This window comes from Gopherus evgoodei, unplaced genomic scaffold, assembly GCF_007399415.2.
Source record: "Gopherus evgoodei ecotype Sinaloan lineage unplaced genomic scaffold, rGopEvg1_v1.p scaffold_51_arrow_ctg1, whole genome shotgun sequence".
NCBI lineage: Eukaryota > Metazoa > Chordata > Testudines > Testudinidae > Gopherus > Gopherus evgoodei.
The window spans coordinates 152,464-173,287 of record NW_022060072.1 but is presented as its reverse complement, the minus strand read 5'-3'; the positions used below and the strand labels follow the sequence as shown (position 1 = coordinate 173,287).

The window sequence follows — 20,824 nt, the reverse complement described above, 5'->3', positions numbered from 1 at the left end:
GATATAGGCTTCATGTTTACTAGCCCACACTCTTGTTTATCTGTTGCCCACACTTCAGGGTGAAGGGAACACGGGGTTTCTACTGGACTCCCCCCCTGATATTATTACCCTATTACTGGCAATCATGGCTATATTTTGAGATGATTTTTCCTGTTTGGACCCTTTGGCCCATTCAATGCAGCTAGCTCTGGGGTTGGTTACTCCCGCGAGCTCCTTAAGGAGATCTATGCTGCACATTGTGTCTCCCTGCTTGGGGCAAACCCAGATTTGACTGACTGTTACCATATCTTCAAATTCTATTTCTACTGCCTGGCTAAGGTTGCTTTTAATTTTCCCCCTTCCACCCCTTCAATCCATATGGTTCCACAGGTCAGAGGAAGATCTTGGCTGGTTATTGATACCAAGGCTCTCATGTCTATTAACATGTTGCACTGTCGGCCTCCCACTTGTGCTTTTAGAAACAGCCTGGGGTCACCTTCAGTTCCAGCCACAGAGGCCGCTGATACCTCTTTGCTAGCCAGGAGTTTGAGCAACTCCTGGATTTGTTTATCCTTTCCTTGTTCTTGGGCACTAGTTGTATCACTTTTATCTTGCTCGTTTGGCCACTGCCCTTCTTTACCCCCTCCGGGGTGGAAGCAGACTTCCTGTCAGTGGCTGCTCCTTCTACAATTACTGCATGTTTTTATTTTTTACAGTCATGTGCCAGATGTCCAGGCTTACTGCAAGTGAAGCAGGTAGTGGTTCTGACTGCATGAATTGCTACAATTTCCTCGGAGGGGGTGGTTGCTGCTACCTTCCTCTTTTTTTCTGTTTTCTATTTCTGTGGCCCATCTCATTACTGCTGAGTACGTCTCTCCTACCGAGATGCCAAATGCCAGGACTGCTTGGTGATCTGCTGACAGCCCGTCCTTTAGGATTTGAAGGAATACATCATGGTCTCAGGATGCTATATTCTCCAGACCTGGATAAGCTCAGAATGCATTCCATTTCTTTTCAGCATAGGACATGGCGGACTCCCCCCTCTGCTGAACCACAGACTGCAGAGCCCCCCAGTTAGTGGTCTGGGCTCCTAGAACAACACATAGTGCATTCCTGAATTCTGTTACAGTGCCTGTGTCTGGGTTTGGGATTCCTGCCAGTTCTTTGGCCTGCTCCCCTCCCGCTGGGTTGGGATTATGATCTTCAGCCCAGCGTCCCATCTTCCATTTATTATCTATGTTCTTCCATGCATCCCTGGGACACTTGCACTAGACTAGGATGCGAATGTCCTTCCTGTGGAGGCCACGTATTTCAGTCAGGCCATCCAGCTTGTCCCAGAACTCAAGTATTCTTGTTATCACGCTTGAGTTTGGGTAAATCAGACAGTAGAGCCTGTTTTTCCTGGGGGGTGAATGGGTGGTTAATTTTAGTTGTCTCTGTCTTGAGTCCCCTTACTGGTTCACCTGCCAGATTAACATTTATGAACCTCCTTAGCTGTGTTTTGGTTGGAGCTGTAAGGGAAAATCTACAGAAAGAGCTTTGGTCAAGCTAGTAGGCCTAAAATATTAGCTAAGCTTCCTTCTCTGTGTAAAGGGCATAGAAAGGCAAAGTAGAGTGGAAAGTCCCCAGATACACTGATTTGCAATAACCAAGCTTGTGAAACATAACCACAGTGGAAGCGTTAGAAAAGTCAAACCACAAACTAGACTAGGAATAACAAGAACAGGAAAGGCCAAATATGGAAAATTGATTGTTCAGTTTGCTTTTGACCTGTATCATATTTTGCAATATATTCTAAATAAGGTAATTTACGTGCAACGTATGTGTAATTGTTTGTGGTTTTAACTTTAAAAGGCTTGTGTGAGTTTTAGCTTGGGGGGACAGTATTCCAATAGCTGTCACCCCCTGCGTGCTTGTAACCAATATAGGAGCCTCAGGCTGAGCTGATTCAAAATCAGTCGTGTGGTCGTTTTCTACAACAGAGCCATACGCTGTACTTGTTCCTCTGGGGCAATTAATCCTTTTGGTGCTCCTTTATGATCTTTGTGGGTGCTCAAATTTGGCCTGTCATGTGAAGAAATGTATGGAGAAGGTTCTGATTCCTCCCCTTTGCTTTGTGCTGCTGAGTTTTCCCACAGGTAGTTAATCGGTGAAGCAGTTGGCTGACAAATACCAGGAGTGTGCGCTTCCCCTCCCAATCTGGAGGTGTGTCCTAGACATGGTGAATGTGATTCTTTTGCTTGGGGATTTTTTCCAATTTCTTGACAATTACATATTTTAGAGCACAGGCTCTTATGTTCAGAGCCTGATTTTTAAATCTTGTAATTACATTTCTTTTATTAAAGATTCTTAACATTCAAAAAAAACCCAACCCTATTACTGCTTTGTTGGTTTTGTCACTTTTCTGATTATTCCACCAAGTAACCAGATCTGCCTCTGGTCCAGCTGCAGAGTAGTCTTTTAGCTGCTGCCTGCTGAGTTTTGACATGTTTATATTCCAAGCGCTCTCGAGGACTGATTATCACCTCTCATTTTGACGCCATGGGTTTTTAGTCACTCCAGCTGCTGACTTTGAGGGGAACTTACGTCTTCCCCCTCCAAATGCCGTAGTCTCAGTCTCCACAGCCTGTCAGCCTTGATGAGGAGTTATTTTCCCCCCTATATTATGTTATGGTCTCAATCTCAATAGCACTGACAGTTTTATGAGGACGTCACCCCCCCTTTTTAAATACTGCGTGGTCTTAAGTTACACACATTTGCTGGCCTTATTTGTTGGAGACTTTGTGCTATTCGAAAGCATGTATGTCACATGCCTGGGGGGGCAGTCGCCTAGGACTTGCAGTGTTACGTGCAATGAGGAAATGGACCACCAGTTTGCATTGCATACTCAGCCAATCTTGGGCTTAACTCACGGCCAATCACTTGCTGGTGGCTTATCTAAGTGCCCCGTAACACACCCTTTAGTTGTTAAAACAGTACATGACCCTCTTGCACAAGTCTTCCCTCCCAAATGGTACCCTTATTTAACTCCTCTGCTTGGACTATGCTTGTCTAGGTTCCTTCACAGAAATTAAAAAAAAACGGAAACAAGATGTATCTGAAAGGAGATGAGAGACTTCTATCCCTGGCTTAATGAGGTGGTAAAGTAAACATATTCACCTGTTTTGGATTTCAGTCTCAGATCCTCAATCAGCTCACAAACTTGAATCTCAGACGAGCTCCCAAACTGGAGGACATAAATCCACATTGTGTAGAAATTAAGCACAGGAGTTTATTACACAAAGTGCTGGTGGAGTGTCACCTGGCTTATTAGGCTCAGAAACACTGTCAATCAGTTGATTACAATAGAATATACAGATTTTCCATGGATGGGGAAAGTGATGGGGTAGGCAGGTCCGCACCTCGGGATAGGTTTTGCAGCAAGACAAGATAGCACATTATGTAACCTGTTAACCATTGACTAATGTCTCCACCCATGGTCTTAAGTTAGCAAGTTAACATTTAGTTAATACTTAAAATGTTATTAGGATAAAATATATATCAATGTTGAATTCTGATTTGGGGTACATAGGAATGGAGTAGCTCCTCTGATTGTCCAGCAGATACATTCCTAGGGGTTGAAACAGTGAAAGTATATGGCAATAAAGATTATCTCCCTTGTGTTTTAAGGCAGGCATTGGTCCCTGGGAAAGGGAGGTGGGAGGAGGCCATATCTTATACTGACATGTTCCAACCTTTCCTAAACTCAAGGTTGGATGTGGGGGAAGAACTCCCTACAAAAGAAACTAACACAATAGGAACAAGTATCAGAGCGGTAGCCGTGTTAGTCTGTATCTGTAAAAGCAACAAAGAGTCCTGTGGCACCTTATAGACTAACAGACATATTGGAGCATGAGCTTTCGTGAATGAATACCCCCTTTGTCGGATGCATCCATCCAACGAAGTGGGTATTCACCCACGAAAGCTCATGCTCCAATATGTCTGTTAGTCTATAAGGTGCCACAGGATTCTTTGCTACGATAGGAACAGGGATTCTTTGAATAATTATGTTTCATTCACTGCTTCAAATTAAACAGTTATTGCTTCAACATCTTGCATTTCTACCAATTAAGCATATCTTAGCAAAGGCAAGGTTATCTTGTTTATTCTGCTTTTTCTTAGCTAATCACTATTTGCTAGGCCTCTGACCTCTTGACCAAACTCTGGACTTTGGGCCTGTACACAATCCATATGCCACTTGCATTTTAACCCTTCCTACATCATATCCCACCAAAGGTGAGCTGGAACTGCCCACACAGGGAAAGGACCTTCTGTATACATGAGATCTCTATCTACTACCTGTAAATGCTGCTCATGTCTTCTGTACAAAGGCAGAAGTCACTGCTGTTAGTGACCCATCTTTTTCTGTCTTGGAAAGCTGTAGGATTACTCTCACTATATCCCTATCCAATTTCTGCATATCTTTTAAATCTGGCATATGTCAGCCTGTACAAATTTAGTTGTGGCTATAGGGCATTTGGGACTAGGGGTAGTAACAGAATATTTCTGATATTTTCCTTTCCAGAATTCCCCTAATTGGGCTCCTTCTTGGGCTAATTTATCAGCCTTCTCATTTTCTATAGCACTTTAGTCCTGCGTCCTTTAGGATCTGCAGGAGCTCATCAAGTCTTTCTAAATACTCCCTTTTCGTCTGTGTAGCTAAACAGAGGCCATCTACGTATTGAAATAGAACATTTGGTTTAGGAAATTGTGATAATACCTACCTCATTTGCACATGGATAAAGCTGGAGAATTTTTATACCCCTGAGGTAAACGTGTCCAGGAATATTAGACTCCCTGGAAACTAAATGCAAAGCGGTACTGTGAAATGTGGGCCAATGGCAATGTCCAAAAGCTGTTACTGATGTCTAGGACAGTAAACCACACAGCCTCTGGATCAAAGGACTTGAATAGATCCGGCATTTTGGCCACTGTAGGGGCACAAGTGCGTGTGATCTGATTCAGGCGTCTGTAATTTATTGTGAGATGCCAAGAACCATCTGGTTTCTTCCAGGCCAAATAGCGGGTACTGTCTCTGGGCTGAAATCTCTCCTCCTTCCACAACAATAGTGACTGCCATGCATCCACAATCATGTTTGTGTTTAGCAAAGGCATCCGCATGCTTGCAAAGTAACGCCTGTAACTCAGGTCGCTCTGCATGCTTAGCCACTATTTTGTTCAAATCATACCCCTCAGGTTCAGAGTCCTTCACTGGAGATACCATGCCACACACAGGTATGACTACTGGTGAGTCATCCTTTATCTGTTCTAGGGTAAGACACAACAATTGGTTACCCAGATCACGAACACATGCCTGTTTGTATAGGAAATCATTTCTTAACAGACAGTTCTTTGAGTCTGCTAATTTCATCAGTGCAAAGGTATGAACCTTTCCTAGGTGACTTATCTGTATTTCAAGGGGTATAGAAAGTGTGGTAACAACCTGATTACTTGCAAAAGTTTCAAGTGTCTTTGTACACCCTGATGACAGAGAAGAGGGTCTAGGATCCTTGACATGGATAATGGTAATTGCTGCCTCAGTATCTATAATAAAGTTCCTGTGGATGCCCCCTACCACTGCAGATGCTGTGGGTCTGCTGCTTGCGTCCCTGCCTAACGGGGTTATGACTGTGCTCGGGGTTGATTGACATCATGCAGCATATGCAGACAAATAATATGTGAGTTCTTCCCCTATGTCTTTGGAGGCAGCCAACTCTGGACGAGGAGAGGCTGTCTACCTGAGAGAAGGAAATGGGTCAACAGAGGCCACTGGATGGTTCAAGGCTGCTGGGCCTGGCCTTCCTCATCCGCTCATTGACACGCGCTCAGAGTTCCCGGATATCCCGCCATTGAGCTTCAAGGGTCTGCTGCGCTGTCTTAAACATCCTTACAACTGAGTCTTCAGCTTTGTGGGGAGGCAGTGAGTTGGGTCTCTGCAGACGTGAATTATTCTGTGCGGTTGTCATAAACAGATTGTTAAGGGTTAATGTCTCTTGTACCTGTAAAGGGTTACAAGCAGGGAACGGGACACCTGACCAGAAGACCAATCAGAAGAGAAGATACTTTTAAGTTTGGGTGGAGGGAAGCTTTTGTGTGTGTTCTTTGTCCGTTGTGTGTTCTTCTCTCAGAGGGTCTGAGAGAGACCAGACATTACTACAGGCTCTCTAAGTTTCTTTCCAAATAGTAAGTAAAAACAGGTGGTTTAGGCTTTTTGATTGTTTTATTCTATTTGCAATTGTGGATCTGGCTGGTTAACTTTTATATGTGTAGTTGCTGGGAATATTTTGATTTGTATTGGTACTGGGGGGAAAGTCTCTTTCTCATGTCTGTAAGCTATAGGACCCTGTAATATTTACATTTTGAAGTTACAGAGATAATTCTTTACTTTTTCCTTTCTTTTATTAAAAGATTTCTTTTTAGAGAACCTGATTGATTTTTTTTTCTTGTTTCCCTTGCTTAATTCCAGGGGATTGGGATAACTCACCAGGACGGGTGGGGGAGACAGGAGGGGGGAGAGACACAATCTCTGTCTGTTTTCCTTGAATCTGTTGGCCTCTTTGTGGAAGGGAAGGGAGATGCTTCTCTATATGGTGATTTAAGACGTTGGATCAGTATCTCTCAGGATAGCCCAGGGAGGGAAATTCTGGGAGGGGGAAAGGTGGAGGAATGGTTTATTTCTCCTTGTTTTAAGAACCCAAGGGATCTGGGTTCTTGGGGTCCCCAGGGAAGGTTGGGGAGGTTAGAGTGCCCCAAAACACTATATTTTTGGGTGGTGGCAGTGCTATCAGATCTTAGCTGGCAATTAAGCTTAGAGGATTCAGGTGCTAGTATCTCATTTTCTGAACTCTAAGATTCAGATCTGAGAGGGAATGCTGTGACAGCGGTAATCTGAAAAGAAAGGAACATGGTCCCCGGCCCCTACATAGGATCCAAATGCATAACCCTGTCGAGGGGCCTGCCCACTCGAAGATCCAGGGTTATTATATGGGTTAGAGTCATTTTGCCAACACTGGTACCTAGGGAATTTAGGAACCCCTTGACCTAACCCTAATTGAAATTGAGGTCTCTCAATTCTCACAGTGGGATTAGTTCGTGATTCCTGAAGTATTGTAACAGGAGCTCCACACCAACCTATTTTAGAGCCTCCCTGTGCATATGCCTTGGCTGGTAAAGCTAATGCTGTCTTTAAAGAAGTATCATCAATTATATGCATGTCAACCATTTCCCGTAAATGGGGAAGAGTTATTAGCCAGCAAACTAATGTATGGTGGCTCATGTGTTTCCTCTTTCATATGACTGTGTCATGCTGCACTTAACTGCAGGCAAAACTGATGTGGAGACTCATTAGATCTTTGCTTTAAGTTAGACAGAATTGCTACTCCAGTTTGCCCTGGATGCCGATTATGTTCTAATAGGGTTCTTGTTTCATTAAAAGTTTTTTCTCCTACCCTGTACTCAGGTGGCAAAGTACTCCACAATGCTCGATTCACTATGAGTTGTAAGATTTTAACCCAATCTTGCCTTGGTAAGTCAAATGCTTTTGCTGTTTTTTGCACACGTTGTGCATGCATTGCAACTGATGAATCGTCCATCATTCCTATTTGCTTAGTTACCAGATCTAGGGTCTTAATATCTATAACAACTGCCACAGGACAATCAGAATTAGAATCTGAGGATCCTCCTTCTGGATCAGGTTCTGGACTTCTATCTGAGCTTGAATCTATAATTTCTGTGTTTTGACTTCTGCCCGAAGTCACATTTTCGTCATCTGAGCTATCAGAACTTTCCACTGGAGATAATTCTGGATATGCAGAACAATTTTCCATAAAACCTCTATGTCTTACACTCAGGGCAACTCTGTGCTGATGCAGGACATCTCTTAGTCTGCTAAGGTCTGGTGTAGTAGGGTATTCTACTGGTACACCAGGTGATACCAACATATACCAAGGGAGTGTAGAGGTTCCACCAGGTCAGCGGCGGCTCGAGGAACCAGCTCAGCAGGCGCGTGCCTGGAGCGGCAAGCCGTGGGGGGTGGCCTGCTGGTTGCTGTGAGGGTGGCAGGCAGGTGGCTTTCGGCGGCATGCCTGTGGGAGGTCCACCGGTCCTGCTATTTTGGCGGCAATTTGACGGTGGGGACACTGAAGGCATGGCACTGGCAGACTTCTGCAAGCATGCCACCGAATCGGCGTGACCAGTGGACCGCCCCCAGGCATGCCACCGAAAGCCTCCTGACTGCCAAGCTTGGGGCAGCGAAAGGCATAGAGCGGCCCCTGCATGGGGTCTAGGCAATGTTGATTACCCAAATGCCAATAAATGTCCACCCAAAAGGGGCTGGATATGCCACTCTATATGGTGCTAATTTAATATTGGGTGGAGGAGCAGGAATCCTATTCCTTGGTGGTTGTAACTGAACTTTCTAGTCCCTGAACAATGACCGTCTCTAAAGGCACTGCCTCTTCACTAACAGAGGAGAGGATATTTCTTCTCCTTTTGCTTTGCTCAACTTCTCCTTTACATCACTAGCTGCCTTTTCTATGGCACTCAGCTCCACCTCCTGTGGTGCCACCCTGGGACTTCCTTTTCCTATGTGCAGACTGCCAGTATCTCCTGCACTGCTAAATTCCTCTTCTGATTCCCCGTGGCTCTTTGGACTCAGTCTCCAACTCCGCTCCTAAAGGTACTGTATCAGCCTGAGCTAACTCTCTTACCCTACTTGGCCCTGCAGGTTTTTCTACCTCTGTCAGTTCCACCTGCCAATAGGGATGGGAATCGATTCTTTATCCTCCTCTGACACATCTTCTCTCTTCTCTAATTCTTTCCAACAGCTGACCACGTTCTGATCTATAGCCCTCTAGCGATTTTAAGCTGGCATCCAAAGTTTGCTGGGCTTCCCTGAGTAACTCTTCTTTTGTATTCAATTTCTTTCCCAGCGAATTACAAGCCACGAGCAGGCACTCAACAGCTATTCCCTTTACCGGTTTAGCTCTGTTTCTACATCAAATAAGTCACTTACAAAACCCTGTGGGTTACCATGCTCAGGAATCATCTTGCTATTTCTCAGCTGTTCTAAACCTCCTCCATGTTCCTGAATACATTTTCTGGCAAAGTTTTCTAAAGCCAGACTGCAGGCAACTCCAACGGACTCTGCTCTTTCCCTTACTCCACTTTTAACACAAAATATAGAACTCATTTCAATTCTGTAACTTCACTAGCTTATTCAATAAACTAGAATGAATACTCTGTTGATTTACTCTGAAACTGAAGCCGTCCCTTCACAGACACAACAGGAAATAATATCCCTAACCATTTTTTACACTTGGTTAAATAAGTCCCAAGTAAATAATAGAGGGATGGAGGTACATTCCTTCTCTTTCCTCAATGGCCCGTAGCTAATCAAGAGGTCTTTTCCCTTTGTCGGGACCTGCCAAATACTAGGAAATACTGAGGCAGATGGATCAAAGGTACAGCCTGGGAAAGTTAAGGGGACTGAGATAAGGTATCTTGAACTGTTCAAGTTCTGAACTATTGCGGCCTTTTGGCAGCAATTAATTCCTCGATTTGTCAATTCCTCTGCCACCACTAGTGTGGGTCATCGGATCCAATGCTACTGCTCATATCTTACCGGTACCTTTTGTTATAACTTCAACCTTTACAAAACCCCTTAGATACATGTATAACTTTAAATAATATTACTTTAACAATAACACTATTACTTTATAATATTACTTTTGACTTAGAAGTTTAATTTTAAGGTTTTTAAATAAATACTGCAAGATAAAAACCACAACACAAAACTGAAAATACTGGGACTGCTGCCAGGCTGCAGTCACAGGAAATTAGGTTTCTGTTTTCCTAAGAAAGAGTGGGTGAGACACACAATTTGTAAGTCTCTGTAATTTTAACTGTTTACTTATGCCTCGGATGAGATTTCTAGGGGTCTAAGGATGCCTGGAATTCCTGAAAATTCCTGTCATATGCTCATCTAGTCTCCTGGTTAATTGAAGATGAAGAGATCTAGAATAGAGGATGAATGAAGCTATTTTATATGACACCAGTGCTGGAAATCCTTCCTCTTGTTCCCAAATTTCATTCCTTCCCCACAGAAATATTAGGGTATACTTACCCCATATACTAGTATGTATGTGCGTATTGATGATGGGTATGTATGGACTCGTGGTGTACTTATTAGATCTGTGGGTCCAACTTTGAAAAATCCCCTTTGCCATCCTTCACTGTCTATTGGTTTAGGTAAAAGGTCTCTAGACATCTAGATTGGTCATCTTTTCCTAGGAATGTAAAGGGTCACAATATACATATGTTGACTTTGCCTTAGCTTAACAGACAGAGTTTTAGCCTGTAGGTCTCTTGCATTACAGCCAAACTTATTTTTAATATAAATCTATAAACCTATTACATCAAATACTTATAAGAAAAGATATAAGTTTATCTATGCAAACAAGCAGATTAATCCTTAGGGCTGCATGCTGAGACGCGTGTTAATCCGGAGTCACTGCAAGACAGAACAGGGAGTGACTCAAAATTAACATGGGAGGTAGATAAGATCAGGGTGTGTCCTTGTCGGGAGGGGGTTTCAGCTGTTGCTAAAGAAGGGAAAGTTACTCAATTTCTCTCCGTCTCTGCCTCAGGATTTTGGGGTTGAGCTTTCTGGTTCAGACGCTGCTGCCCCGATTGTGGTCTGGGAACCCAGGCTGAGCGGCTGCTGCTCCCCCAGCGGGGATCACAGCTGGGGAGTGACCGTGAGTAAAGCTTCCTTTGTGCCCAGCCAAGGTGAGGATTTTCTCCAGCTGTAATTAGCCCCATAGGACAACCCAAGGCTTTGTCCACAGCAATGTCTGAGTCAAAGACTCCAGGCGATTGATAGAGAACTCAGGGAACTGGGGATGGGCATGAGAGTGACTCTGCACAAACAGCCCCTCCTCACCCCACATCTCTCCCCCGTTAGCAATTGCAGGAGCCGATCCAGCCATAGGAGAGCGAACCCCAGGATTCTGTCAGCCAGAGGGGGAGAGACAGGGGAAGGGGAGACATAAGGAGAAAAAGGAGACAGAGAGACTGAAAAGGGCAGTGGGAGAAATAATTAGGGAGAGAGATTCCCAGATCTCTGACCAGCCCCCCCGCACTTATTGCAGCTTCTTTCTGTTGGTATCCAGGAAGTCGGTGGGCAGATCCCGCCCACTGCTAAAGGACCTCCCCTGAGCCTAAGGGGAGGATCCACAGGACCATGATATCAAATAACTGGGCAGATTCACTTTCCTGTGAGCAAAGTGAGGTGCAGGAAGAGGAAAAGCCAGTTCCTGACTCTCCCTGTTCCCCCTGCTGTGGGAGTGCGCTGCCCTGGGGACAGTGTCGGGGGAATCTCCCAGGGTCACTCCTTTTTGTTCTGCGCTTCTCTCTCATCCGGTTCCCAGATCATGTTACTGGGTGGGTTTCAAAATGTCTTGGTGGTTTAGTGCTCGTGGAAGGGGCCGGTTAGTGCTGTAATAAAGTGGCCAAACATTTCCCCCGCATAGAGTCGTAGAACTGTGGGGCTGAAATGAACCGTGAGAGGGCAGCTAGTCCGGCCCTTGGCACTCAGGTGTTTGTCTTACCTGTCCTTAAAAACCTCCAGTGATGGGGATTCCACCGCCTCTCTTGCTAATGTAGTCCGGTGCTTCATCCGGTTTTTCACAATTGACTCAGATTCAGTTTGTGATCCACTGTAGCCCCCAGTCATTTTCAGTAGTACTGCCCCCTGGCCAGCTAGTCCCCACTTTGTAGTGGTGCATTTGGTTTTCCTTTCCTAAGTCTAGTACTTTGCACTTGTCTTTATTGAATTTCATCTTGTTCATTCAGCCCATTTCTCCTGTGTGTAAATGTTACCTTGATTTCTAATTTTGTCCTCCAGTGTGCTTGCAGCCCCTCGCAGCTGCTGTTATCTGCATATTTAGACAGCATGCTCTCCAGTCCGTTATCCAAGTAATGAGTGAAAATATTGACTATATCAGACCCAGGACTGGCCCCCGGGCACCCCATTGTATACATCCTCTCATTGGACAGTGAACCGCTAATGATTACTGTCTGAGTACAGTCTTCCAACAACATTTTCACCCATTTTATAGCACTTTCATGTGCGCCACATTTCCCTAGTTCACTGTGAGAATGTCATGGGGGCCTGTGTCAAAAGCTGGACTAAAATCAAGATATGTCCTTTCTACAGTGTCCCCTGGATCCGTAAGTCCAATAGCCCTGTGAAAGCAGGAAATTAGACTGATTTGGCATGATTTGGTTTTGGAAATCCAGACTGGCTCTAATTTATCACCTTCCTGTCCTCTAGGTGCTTACAAATTGATTGTATAATAATTTGTTCATTCCAGGTATCTAAATAAAACTTTACTTTATTCCTCAGTCCTCTTTATTCCCCCTTTAAAAGATGAGTACGTTTGCCCTTCTCCAGTCTTCACCATTCTCCAGGCATTCTCAAAGATAATTGCTAATGGTTTCCAGATTGCTTCAGCTAATTCTTTGAGCACCTTAAAATGAATTTCATGGCTGACAATAATGTATCTACCTATTTTTAACCTGTTCTTTCCCTATTGTGGTTTCTGTTTCTTCCTCCTCTTACTTAATAATAATTAAGACCCTACCTGAACTGCGGGATGATCTTCAAATAATTGCAGTTGATTTGCAAAGAAGGCTTGGAAAATCACAGAAAATTAATAATGGGCCTTTACTAATTGCTGTAATTTGGAAAAGCCACAGCAGACCTATTTGTTTAAGAAAAATCTGCTGGAATAATACAAACACTCAACTATTACATGACGCCTGTGATTTGTTTTGCTAACCAGACAATTTGGTTCAGCTACAGGGCCATAACACGAGTGGGGTGAGTGAGGCAGCCACCAAGGGCACAAAGTGGGGCTGGGGAGTAGAAAAATGGGGCAGAAAAATGAGGGTGGAAATTTGCATCACAGACCATGAAATCGGGTCTTCGGCTGCCCGACTCTGAAGGCGGAGTGACGAGCGGCAGCTGCCGGCTGGGTGCCTCGCTCTAAAGGCAGCACCACCACAGAACAGAAGTTAAGATGGCAATACTAAGCCACTCCTACTTCTCTCCTTCAGAGCTGGGCACCAGCCAGCATCCACCGCTCTCCCGCCACCCAGCTCCAGGCAGCACTGCTGCCAGCATCACCTCAGGAGTAAAGGTGGCAATACAGCGACCTCCCGGTAGGCTTGTATCCCCCTTTTGGGTCTGGGCCCCCAATGTGAGAAACGCTGTGGAGAATTCACACTTTTTTATGAGTTACTCACTACATCAATAGCAAATTTTGCAGGTGTATAACTCATCTGTGAAGTTCACTATTTATGCCATGACCAACCCTTGAAAATGGTATGATTCCCCCTCCTCCCTGAGATTTAAGCAGTACCCTACTTATTGCCTTCTGTGTCCCTTGCTAGTGGTAACTTCTTTTGTGAGTTAATCTTTCTGATTTTGTCCCCACATTCTGACGGTACTCAATGGGGGGAGGGTGACAATACCAGAAAATGTGGAAATGGCAGAAGTGCTAAATGCCTTTTGTTTTGGTTTTCACCAAAAAGTTTAGTAGCATTTGGACATCTAACTTAATGAATGCCAATGAAAATGAGGTAGGGTCAGAGGCTAGAACAGAGAAATAACAAGTTAAAAATTACTTAGGTTAGATGTCGTCAAGTCACCAGGGCCTGATGAAATGCAGCCTTGAATGCTGAAGGAGCTGACTGAGGAGATCTCTGAGCCATTAGCGATTATCTTCAAAAAGTCAAGGAAGATAGGAGAGATTCCAGAGGACTGGAAAAGGGCAAATATAGTGCCCATCTGTACAAAGGGGAGTAAGGATGACTTGGGGAATTACAGACTAATCAGTTTATTTTAATTCCCTGGAAAAATAATGGAACAAATAATTATCATCTTGTAAGTGTTGCTAATTGATTGCTTAAAGTGATAAGTAACAGTCAGCATGGATTTGTCAAGAAAGAATCGTTTCAAACCACCCTAATGTTTTTTTTCCTGTCAGGATAACAAGCTTGTGGATAGAGGGGAAGCAGTAGACATGGGGTATCGTGACTTCAGTGAGGCTTTTAATACTGTCTTGCATGACCTTCTCAGAGAAATACACTTGAGATGGAACTGCCAGTAGGTGGGTGCATAACTGGTTGGAAAACTGTTCCCAGAGAGTAGTTCCGAGTGTTTCACAGGCAAGCTGGAAGGGCATATTGTGTTGGGTCCCACTGGAATCAGTTCTGGGTCTGGTTCTGTTCAATATCTTCATCAATAATTTAAATAATGGCATAGAGAGTACACTTAAAAAGTTCGTGGACGATACCAAGTTGGGAGGAGTTGCAAGTGCTTTGGAAGTAATTCTGCTATCCTCTGTGCTGATTAGGCCTCAGGTGGAGTATTATGTCCCGTTCTGGATGCCACATTTCAGAAAAGATTTGAAGAAAGTTCGGAGAAGAGCAACAAAAATGATGAAAAGTCTAGCAAACATGACCTGTGGGGGAAGATTGAAAAACCTGGGTTTGTTTAGTCTGGAGAAGAGAAGACTGAGAGGGAACATGACAACAGTTTTCAAGTACATAAAAGGTTGTTACAATGAGGAGAGAGAAAAATCGTTCATATAAATCTCTGAGGCTAGGACAAGAGGCAATGGGCTTAAATTGCAGCAATAGTGGTTTGGGTTGGACATCAGGAAAAACTTCCTAACTGTCGGGGTGCTTAAGCACTGGAATAAATTGTCTGGAGAGGTTGTGAAATATCTATCATTGGAGATTTTAAAGAGCAGATTGGATAAGACACCTGCCAGGGATGGTCTAGATAATATTTAGTCCTGCCATGAGTGCAGGGGACTGGACTAGATGACTTTGTGAGGTCCCTTCCAGTGTTATGATTTGACATTTGTGCTGTTCTTTTGTACTCATCCATAGCAATTTGTCCATGATTCAAATTTTTGTAGGATTCCTTTTTATTGCCTGGTCATTAAAGAGCGCCTTTTGGCAGCTTCCTATTCTTTCTGTCTTTCCTTCGCATTGTGATAGTTTGCTGTTGCTCCTTTAGTAGTGGTCTGAGAAACTGCCAGCTCTCCTGAGCTGTATTCTCCTTAGAATTTTATTCCCATGGGGCTCTGTGACGGGTTTGGACCCTTTGGGGTGTTGCCTGATGTGCCGAGGTGCCACTGAGGCAGCCTGTTCTGCTAGTCTGGGTCCCCTCTTTCTGGCTGGGCTAGGCTTGCAAGCCTCTTTCAGCCAAGCACATGGGCAGGGCCACGCCCAGCTGCACAGAGAGACAAATCCACTCTGGAAAGATTCAGCCTTAGGGGCTTGCCCCAACACTCTGGTGCCCGCTCCCTTTAAGGGGGACAGACCTAAAGATTTTATGAAATTCGCCCCCTCCCTCATTGTGGAGGGAGATATGCACAACTTCTGCCCCCAGTTAGAAATGACATAATAAATGTATTCCTTGTTTATAATATAACTCAGTTTAACTACAAAAGGTGAATTTTAAGTGAATATAAGAGATAACAGACAGAACAAAGCAGATTAACAACCAAATAAAGCAAAATACATAAGCTAAGCTCAATCTACTTAAAAAACAGGTTACATAATAAAAATATAAATTTGTTAGTCTGTAACATGCCACAAGTACTCCTTGTTCTTTTTGCTGATACAGACTAACATGGCTACCACTCTGAAACAGGTTACATAATGTAATTCCTTACCCTGAATGTTATTTTAGGCAGGTTGCAAAATTTCCGTGGTTCAGAGTTGCAGTTATATTTCTTTTCAGACTGGACCACTGTCTCAGTCTAGACTCCCGGCCTCCCTTACCTTCAGATGGCTTTAGCAGTCTTTCTTCTTGGGCAGACACGTTTGCCTTCCTCCCCACCCTTAAATAAGATTTACATAAAGCGAGAATCTTCTGTTTCCCATACTTGACACACACACACCCTTTCCTTCTAGTGGAAAGTTACGAAAAGTCCCAGGTGTCAGGGACTCACAGGTCGTGCCAATTCTTGGCCCCATGCAGTCCTTAGGGGAACCCTCTTCAGTGATACAGCCCTTCTCACGGTTTCACTCTCTCGGGAGTTAAGCCTCTTCACCTCCTGGAACTGCACTTCTCTGAGCCTTAGCACACCCATCTCTCGCCATCGGCCCCCTCAGGGAGTCCACTTGCTCTGGACCCCTGGGCATCTAATCCCAGAGGGAATGATGCAACCTGTTCTCTAGACCAGAGTGACTCTCAGCCAGTGTAAAACACGAGGGTTTATTGAGCATCTGAACACAGCATAGGAAAGTCTCAGGGCCATCAGGCCTGGCCTCCCTCAGCACAGCATCTCCCAGTCTTCCCTGCATCCAGGTGGGCTCTGCCTGCTCTCTCTCTCTCCAGCCCAGAGCCCTCCTGCCTCCCAGCTTAGCATCTGATATCACCAGCCTTTCTGAAGTCCATTGTCCTCCTTTTCCTGCTCTACCACCTTCCCTTCTCTTAGAATCACAAAATCATCATTTCATGAACACTTTCGCCCATATTGCTTTCCACCTTCTGCGTGCTAACTAACTCCCGCCTGTTAGTCAGAATAAACCCTATGATGTGGAAAAATGATCCACGCATTGTGTTTGGAATCAGATTAGCCTGAGGCACCGTTATTGATTATGAGCATGCAAGGGGTGACAGCTATTTGGAGCTGCCCCCCCCCCAATTCAAGGCACACACAGCTTTTTAAAGCTTAAAACCACAGACAAATTACACATACTTCCGCATCAGTTACCTTGTTTGGAATACGTGGCAAAATCAATACAGGTCAAAAGCAAAAAGAACAATTGTCTCCCTTATTTGGCCCTTCCAGTTGTTGTTGTTCTCAGTCTGGTCCTTTTGCAATTTGACTTTTCTAATGCTTCTATTGTGGTTATATATGTCGTAAGCTTGGCTATTGCAAATTGTTCTGTTTGGGGACTTTCTACTTCACCTTCTCCTGCCCCCTGTACACAGAATGCCATTGTTTGGTTTTGGGGACTTTTCATTTGGTTCTTCATATACAAAACAAGCTTGGCCAATGCTTCGGGCCTACTAGCTTGACCAGCGTTGAGGCCTACCAGATTTTCCTTCACACCTAAAATGTCTGGTGCCTGGTTAAAATCCCCCTGGTTATTACTTCCATCTTCTGAAGCAAACAGGTGTCCCCAACAGATTCCAAGAACTCATTGGACACTTGTGTTTGTTTGAATTCCTTTTCTAACAGGTGTCTCGGTAGTTAAAGTCACATGTGTCCCCTCCACCCCATTACTAATTGTGTTTTGAGTATTTCTGTTGTTTGCATGACAGTCGAGAACATCCATCTGCGAGGAAAGAGCCGGGGGGAATTGTGATGTGATGTGACTGTCCTGTTCTGACACTTCCCCTTCTTGCCCTGACAGGCTGCAGTGTCACGTCCCACCCTTCCAGGGAGCAGGGAAGGGAAATGGCTGCCGTGGAGCCAGCTCAGGTAGGTATTATTGGGGAGTTGCTGGTGGGCTCCTGTTGGCGGGAGAAGGGCAGTAAATACATAGGAGGTGGGTACTTCTGCGATTGGTCGGGAGGGGGCTAGAAATACCCAGGGTGGAGAAAGGGAGGGATACAGAATGTGACAAACCTGGTGGGATTAGTTTACGGTGGGGCCTAGATTCTAGCAACAGACCCATTGGGTTTGTGAGTGGAAATTTCCTAGTTTGTCAGCCCCCCTGGACTGGGCTGGGGAAACGTACCAGCCTCCAATACTGGAGTCTGAACCTACTAGCCAGAGGGGAACCGCCAGTGAGGCCCGGGGAAGACACCCCATCCCATCCAAGTGCTGGCACTGGGGAGGGTGTTGGGATTGCTGCCAGGGGGCTGTCCTTGGACCCTGCTGGGGGCTCCATCTCCTGTATCAACTTCTGGCTGATAGGTGAGTGTGGAATGTGAAGACTCCTGCCATCGCTATCTGCTAGATGGGGCGAGGGACTCTCTCTCTTTCTCCCCCCCCCGATGCCTCCTGGCTGCTCTGATGGGGAGGGGGTGGGATCCTGCCTGCCTCTCAGAGCTTCCATGTGATTGGCCCTCTCCCCTGTGAACAGTGGGGTTGTCACTGGGGAACAGATGCAGATTGGGGGGCTCTTGCTCTTTCAGGGGCCGGTGACTTTTGAGGAGGTGGCTGTGTATTTCACCAGTGAAGAGTGGGCTCTGCTGGACCCTGCTCAGAGAGCCCTCTACAGAGACGTCATGCAGGAGAACTGTGAGAATGTGACTTCACTGGGTAAGGATTCCTGTCCTCTCGGTTCTTAGAAGGGGAAACGAAGAGTTAAGGTTCACAGTGCACCCTCAACTTTGCCCTGTTTCAGCGACACCCCAACAGGCTAGTGAGACACAGACCAGTGCTCTGCCCTCCCCGCTACAGAACACTTTGGGAGCAGAGCAGAGGTGCAGTAGCACGAACGCTAACACTGTCTCTTTGCTAAGGCAAAACTTGGGGTTAGGGTTAGGCTGAGGCTGACAAACCTTGTGGCAAGAACACACCCTTGTGTACCTTTGTAAGCAGAGTCAGGATAAGCTCTACCCTGACATCTTGTGGAAAAAATTTCAGAAAGTGTATTTGCATAGGCACTCATACCCCATTTCAGGCTGCCGAGCTGTGGGACTGCTTTGTGACAAATGACTCAACCTCAGTTGGATGGTACTTGCTAGACAAGGGACATGGGTTCCAAAACCCAGTAAACTGAGAGAGGCTGGGGACAGATATCTGTGTCTGGTGATGCAGTCTCCTTGTGGAGCCAGAAGCACCAGTTCCACCCCCTCCTCTCTCCACTGTGGAATGTCAAAGTTGATTTTTTTATTCCCTTAAGAATCCAGATACAGGTTACTGAGCTGAACTCACTTTGGGCTAATGGTGCACTAGCACTGGGGCTCCCCTACTATGAGCTAAAATCACTAAAGAGCTAAAATTACTGAGCTGAGAGCACTGAGTACTGTGCTAACTAATGGGGGAGCCTGAAGCTAAACTGTGGAACAGAGCAGCTGACGGAGTGAAGCAGTTTGTGGGGACGGCTGGAGCGGATCACGGGACAGCTGGTGGAGCAGAGCGGCTGGCAGAGTGGAGTAGCTGTGGGACAGGTGGAGCGGCCCACAGAGCAAGTGGAGCCGAGCAGTTTGCAGGGACAACTGGAGCAGCTCACGGGACAGCTGGTGGAGCAGAGCAGCTGGTGGAGCGGAACAGTTTGTAAGGACGGCTGGAGGAGCAGAGTGGAGTGGCTGGTAAAGCGGAGCAGTTCGTGGAAAAGGTGGAAGCATAACCCACGAAGAGGCAGGGCAGTTGGCCCTGGACCATGTGAGGTGCCCCTTTCTACCCAGGCTGGGGGGAGGGATCTCTGCAGATAGACTCTCAAACTTTGGGGCTGCACTGACCCAGGACAGAGACTTTTGGATTGTGGAACTTCTGGGACCGTGGGTGATTTGGGGGTTGCTGGACTCAAGAGCCCAGGAAAGAGGACACAGCCCAATTTCCTGGGGTGGGCCTTTGCTCGCGGTTTGGTCTAGGAACTCTAGTTAAGGTGTTTTCCCAGTTTAGTGTTTGTTGTTTGTCTCATGTAATTAAACCTTTTCTGCTACACCGAGACTCTGTGATTGCGAGAGGGGAAGCATTGCCTCTTTGAGGCGCCTAGGGGTGTGTGTAAGATTTTCCCAGGTCACTGGGTGGGGGATCGAGCTGGTTTGGCATTGGGTTATTGAAACGGAACCCCTGGATACTGAAACTGGCCCTTGTTGCTGCCAACTCAGAGGGGCAGAAGGGTTACACCTTTATTGACCCTTCCTACACCACTCTGCACTGAAATGAGGAATACCTCTTGTGATGGGTTGGATCACAGAAACCCTATGAGAGCTGCCAACTGATTTGCCAAAACTACTTCTGCCCCTGCTTTCCCTGCCAGCTTAGGACTCCAGCATCCTGTCTTGCTGAGCCAGACATGCCAGTCTGCTCCAACACACACCTGGGGCCTGATCCACGTGCCCCCAAAGTTGCAGGTTTAATTGAAAGCAAGTTACAGAAGTGTTCCTGTCTTTAATACTGAGAAGCCCAACTCCCAGCGGGTTTGAAACCCTAAATAAATCCGTTTTACCCTGTGTAAAGCTTAAACTCATAGATTGGTCACCCTCTGCAACACGGATAGAGAGAGGTGCACAGCTGTTTGCCCCCTCAAGTATTAATACATACTTTGGGTTAAGTAATGAGTAAAAGGTGGTTTTATTAAATGCAGTAAGTAGGATTTAAGTGCTTCCGTGTAGTAACCGACAGAACAAAGTGAATTACCAAGCAAAATAAAATAACACACGCAAATCTATGTCTAAGAAATTGAATACAGATAAAAACATCACCCTGTAAGCTTCCTGTTACAGCTGTTTGGTGCCGCAAGCCTGGGAGGGAGAGAGAGAGAAGCAGAGTAGGGCGTCGTGCTCAGGGGAGCAGGCGGAGCAGAGGTGAGCTGGGGCGGGGAGCGGTTCCCCTGCGTCCCGTGCCCCCTCTTGCTGCAGGCGACCCTCCCCGCGCTTTCCTACCCCAACTCCCTCCACCTAAATGCTAGTGACGACCGAGGCAGCCAAAGATCCGGCCACCGCAGTTGCCGCTGAAGGACCCGAAATGCCGCCCCCGAAGTGCTAGTGGCCTAGGCAACCGCCTAGGTCACCTAATGGGTTGCCCTGGCCCTGAGTACAGGAGCGGCGCGAGGGTTTCTGGCGCCCTAGGTGCAGGGCTGGCTCTATCCATTTCAC

The 20,824-nt window shown here is 45.9% G+C and overlaps 1 protein-coding gene and 1 long non-coding RNA gene across 6 annotated transcripts in view; one reads left to right on the top strand and one right to left on the bottom strand.

Annotated features, from left to right (window-relative positions):
• The window catches only part of LOC115643161, a 103,553-nt gene that overhangs the window by 66,526 nt on the left and 16,203 nt on the right, over positions 1–20,824 (bottom strand). The window contains exon 2 of the long non-coding RNA XR_003998291.1: positions 8,593–8,601. This is a non-coding gene — a long non-coding RNA (uncharacterized LOC115643161). The remainder of the gene's footprint in view (positions 1–8,592; positions 8,602–20,824) is intronic.
• LOC115643137 (zinc finger protein 883-like) overlaps positions 1–20,824 on the top strand; it is a 41,214-nt gene that overhangs the window by 12,538 nt on the left and 7,852 nt on the right. Inside the window, exons 1-2 of one of the 5 annotated variants that reach the window (XR_003998283.1) lie at positions 8,523–8,695; positions 10,665–10,775. The exons of 1 other annotated variant lie outside the window; for it this stretch is intronic. Coding sequence is in view for 1 of the 4 variants with exons in the window: in XM_030546958.1 (XP_030402818.1) it covers positions 18,161–18,317 (157 nt within the window). In the remaining 3 variants the exon portion in view is untranslated. Of the gene's footprint in view, positions 1–8,522; positions 8,696–10,664; positions 10,807–17,463; positions 18,318–20,824 lie in introns of those variants that run through there. 3 more of the 5 variants (XR_003998282.1, XM_030546958.1, XR_003998281.1) reach the window with 3 other exon arrangements.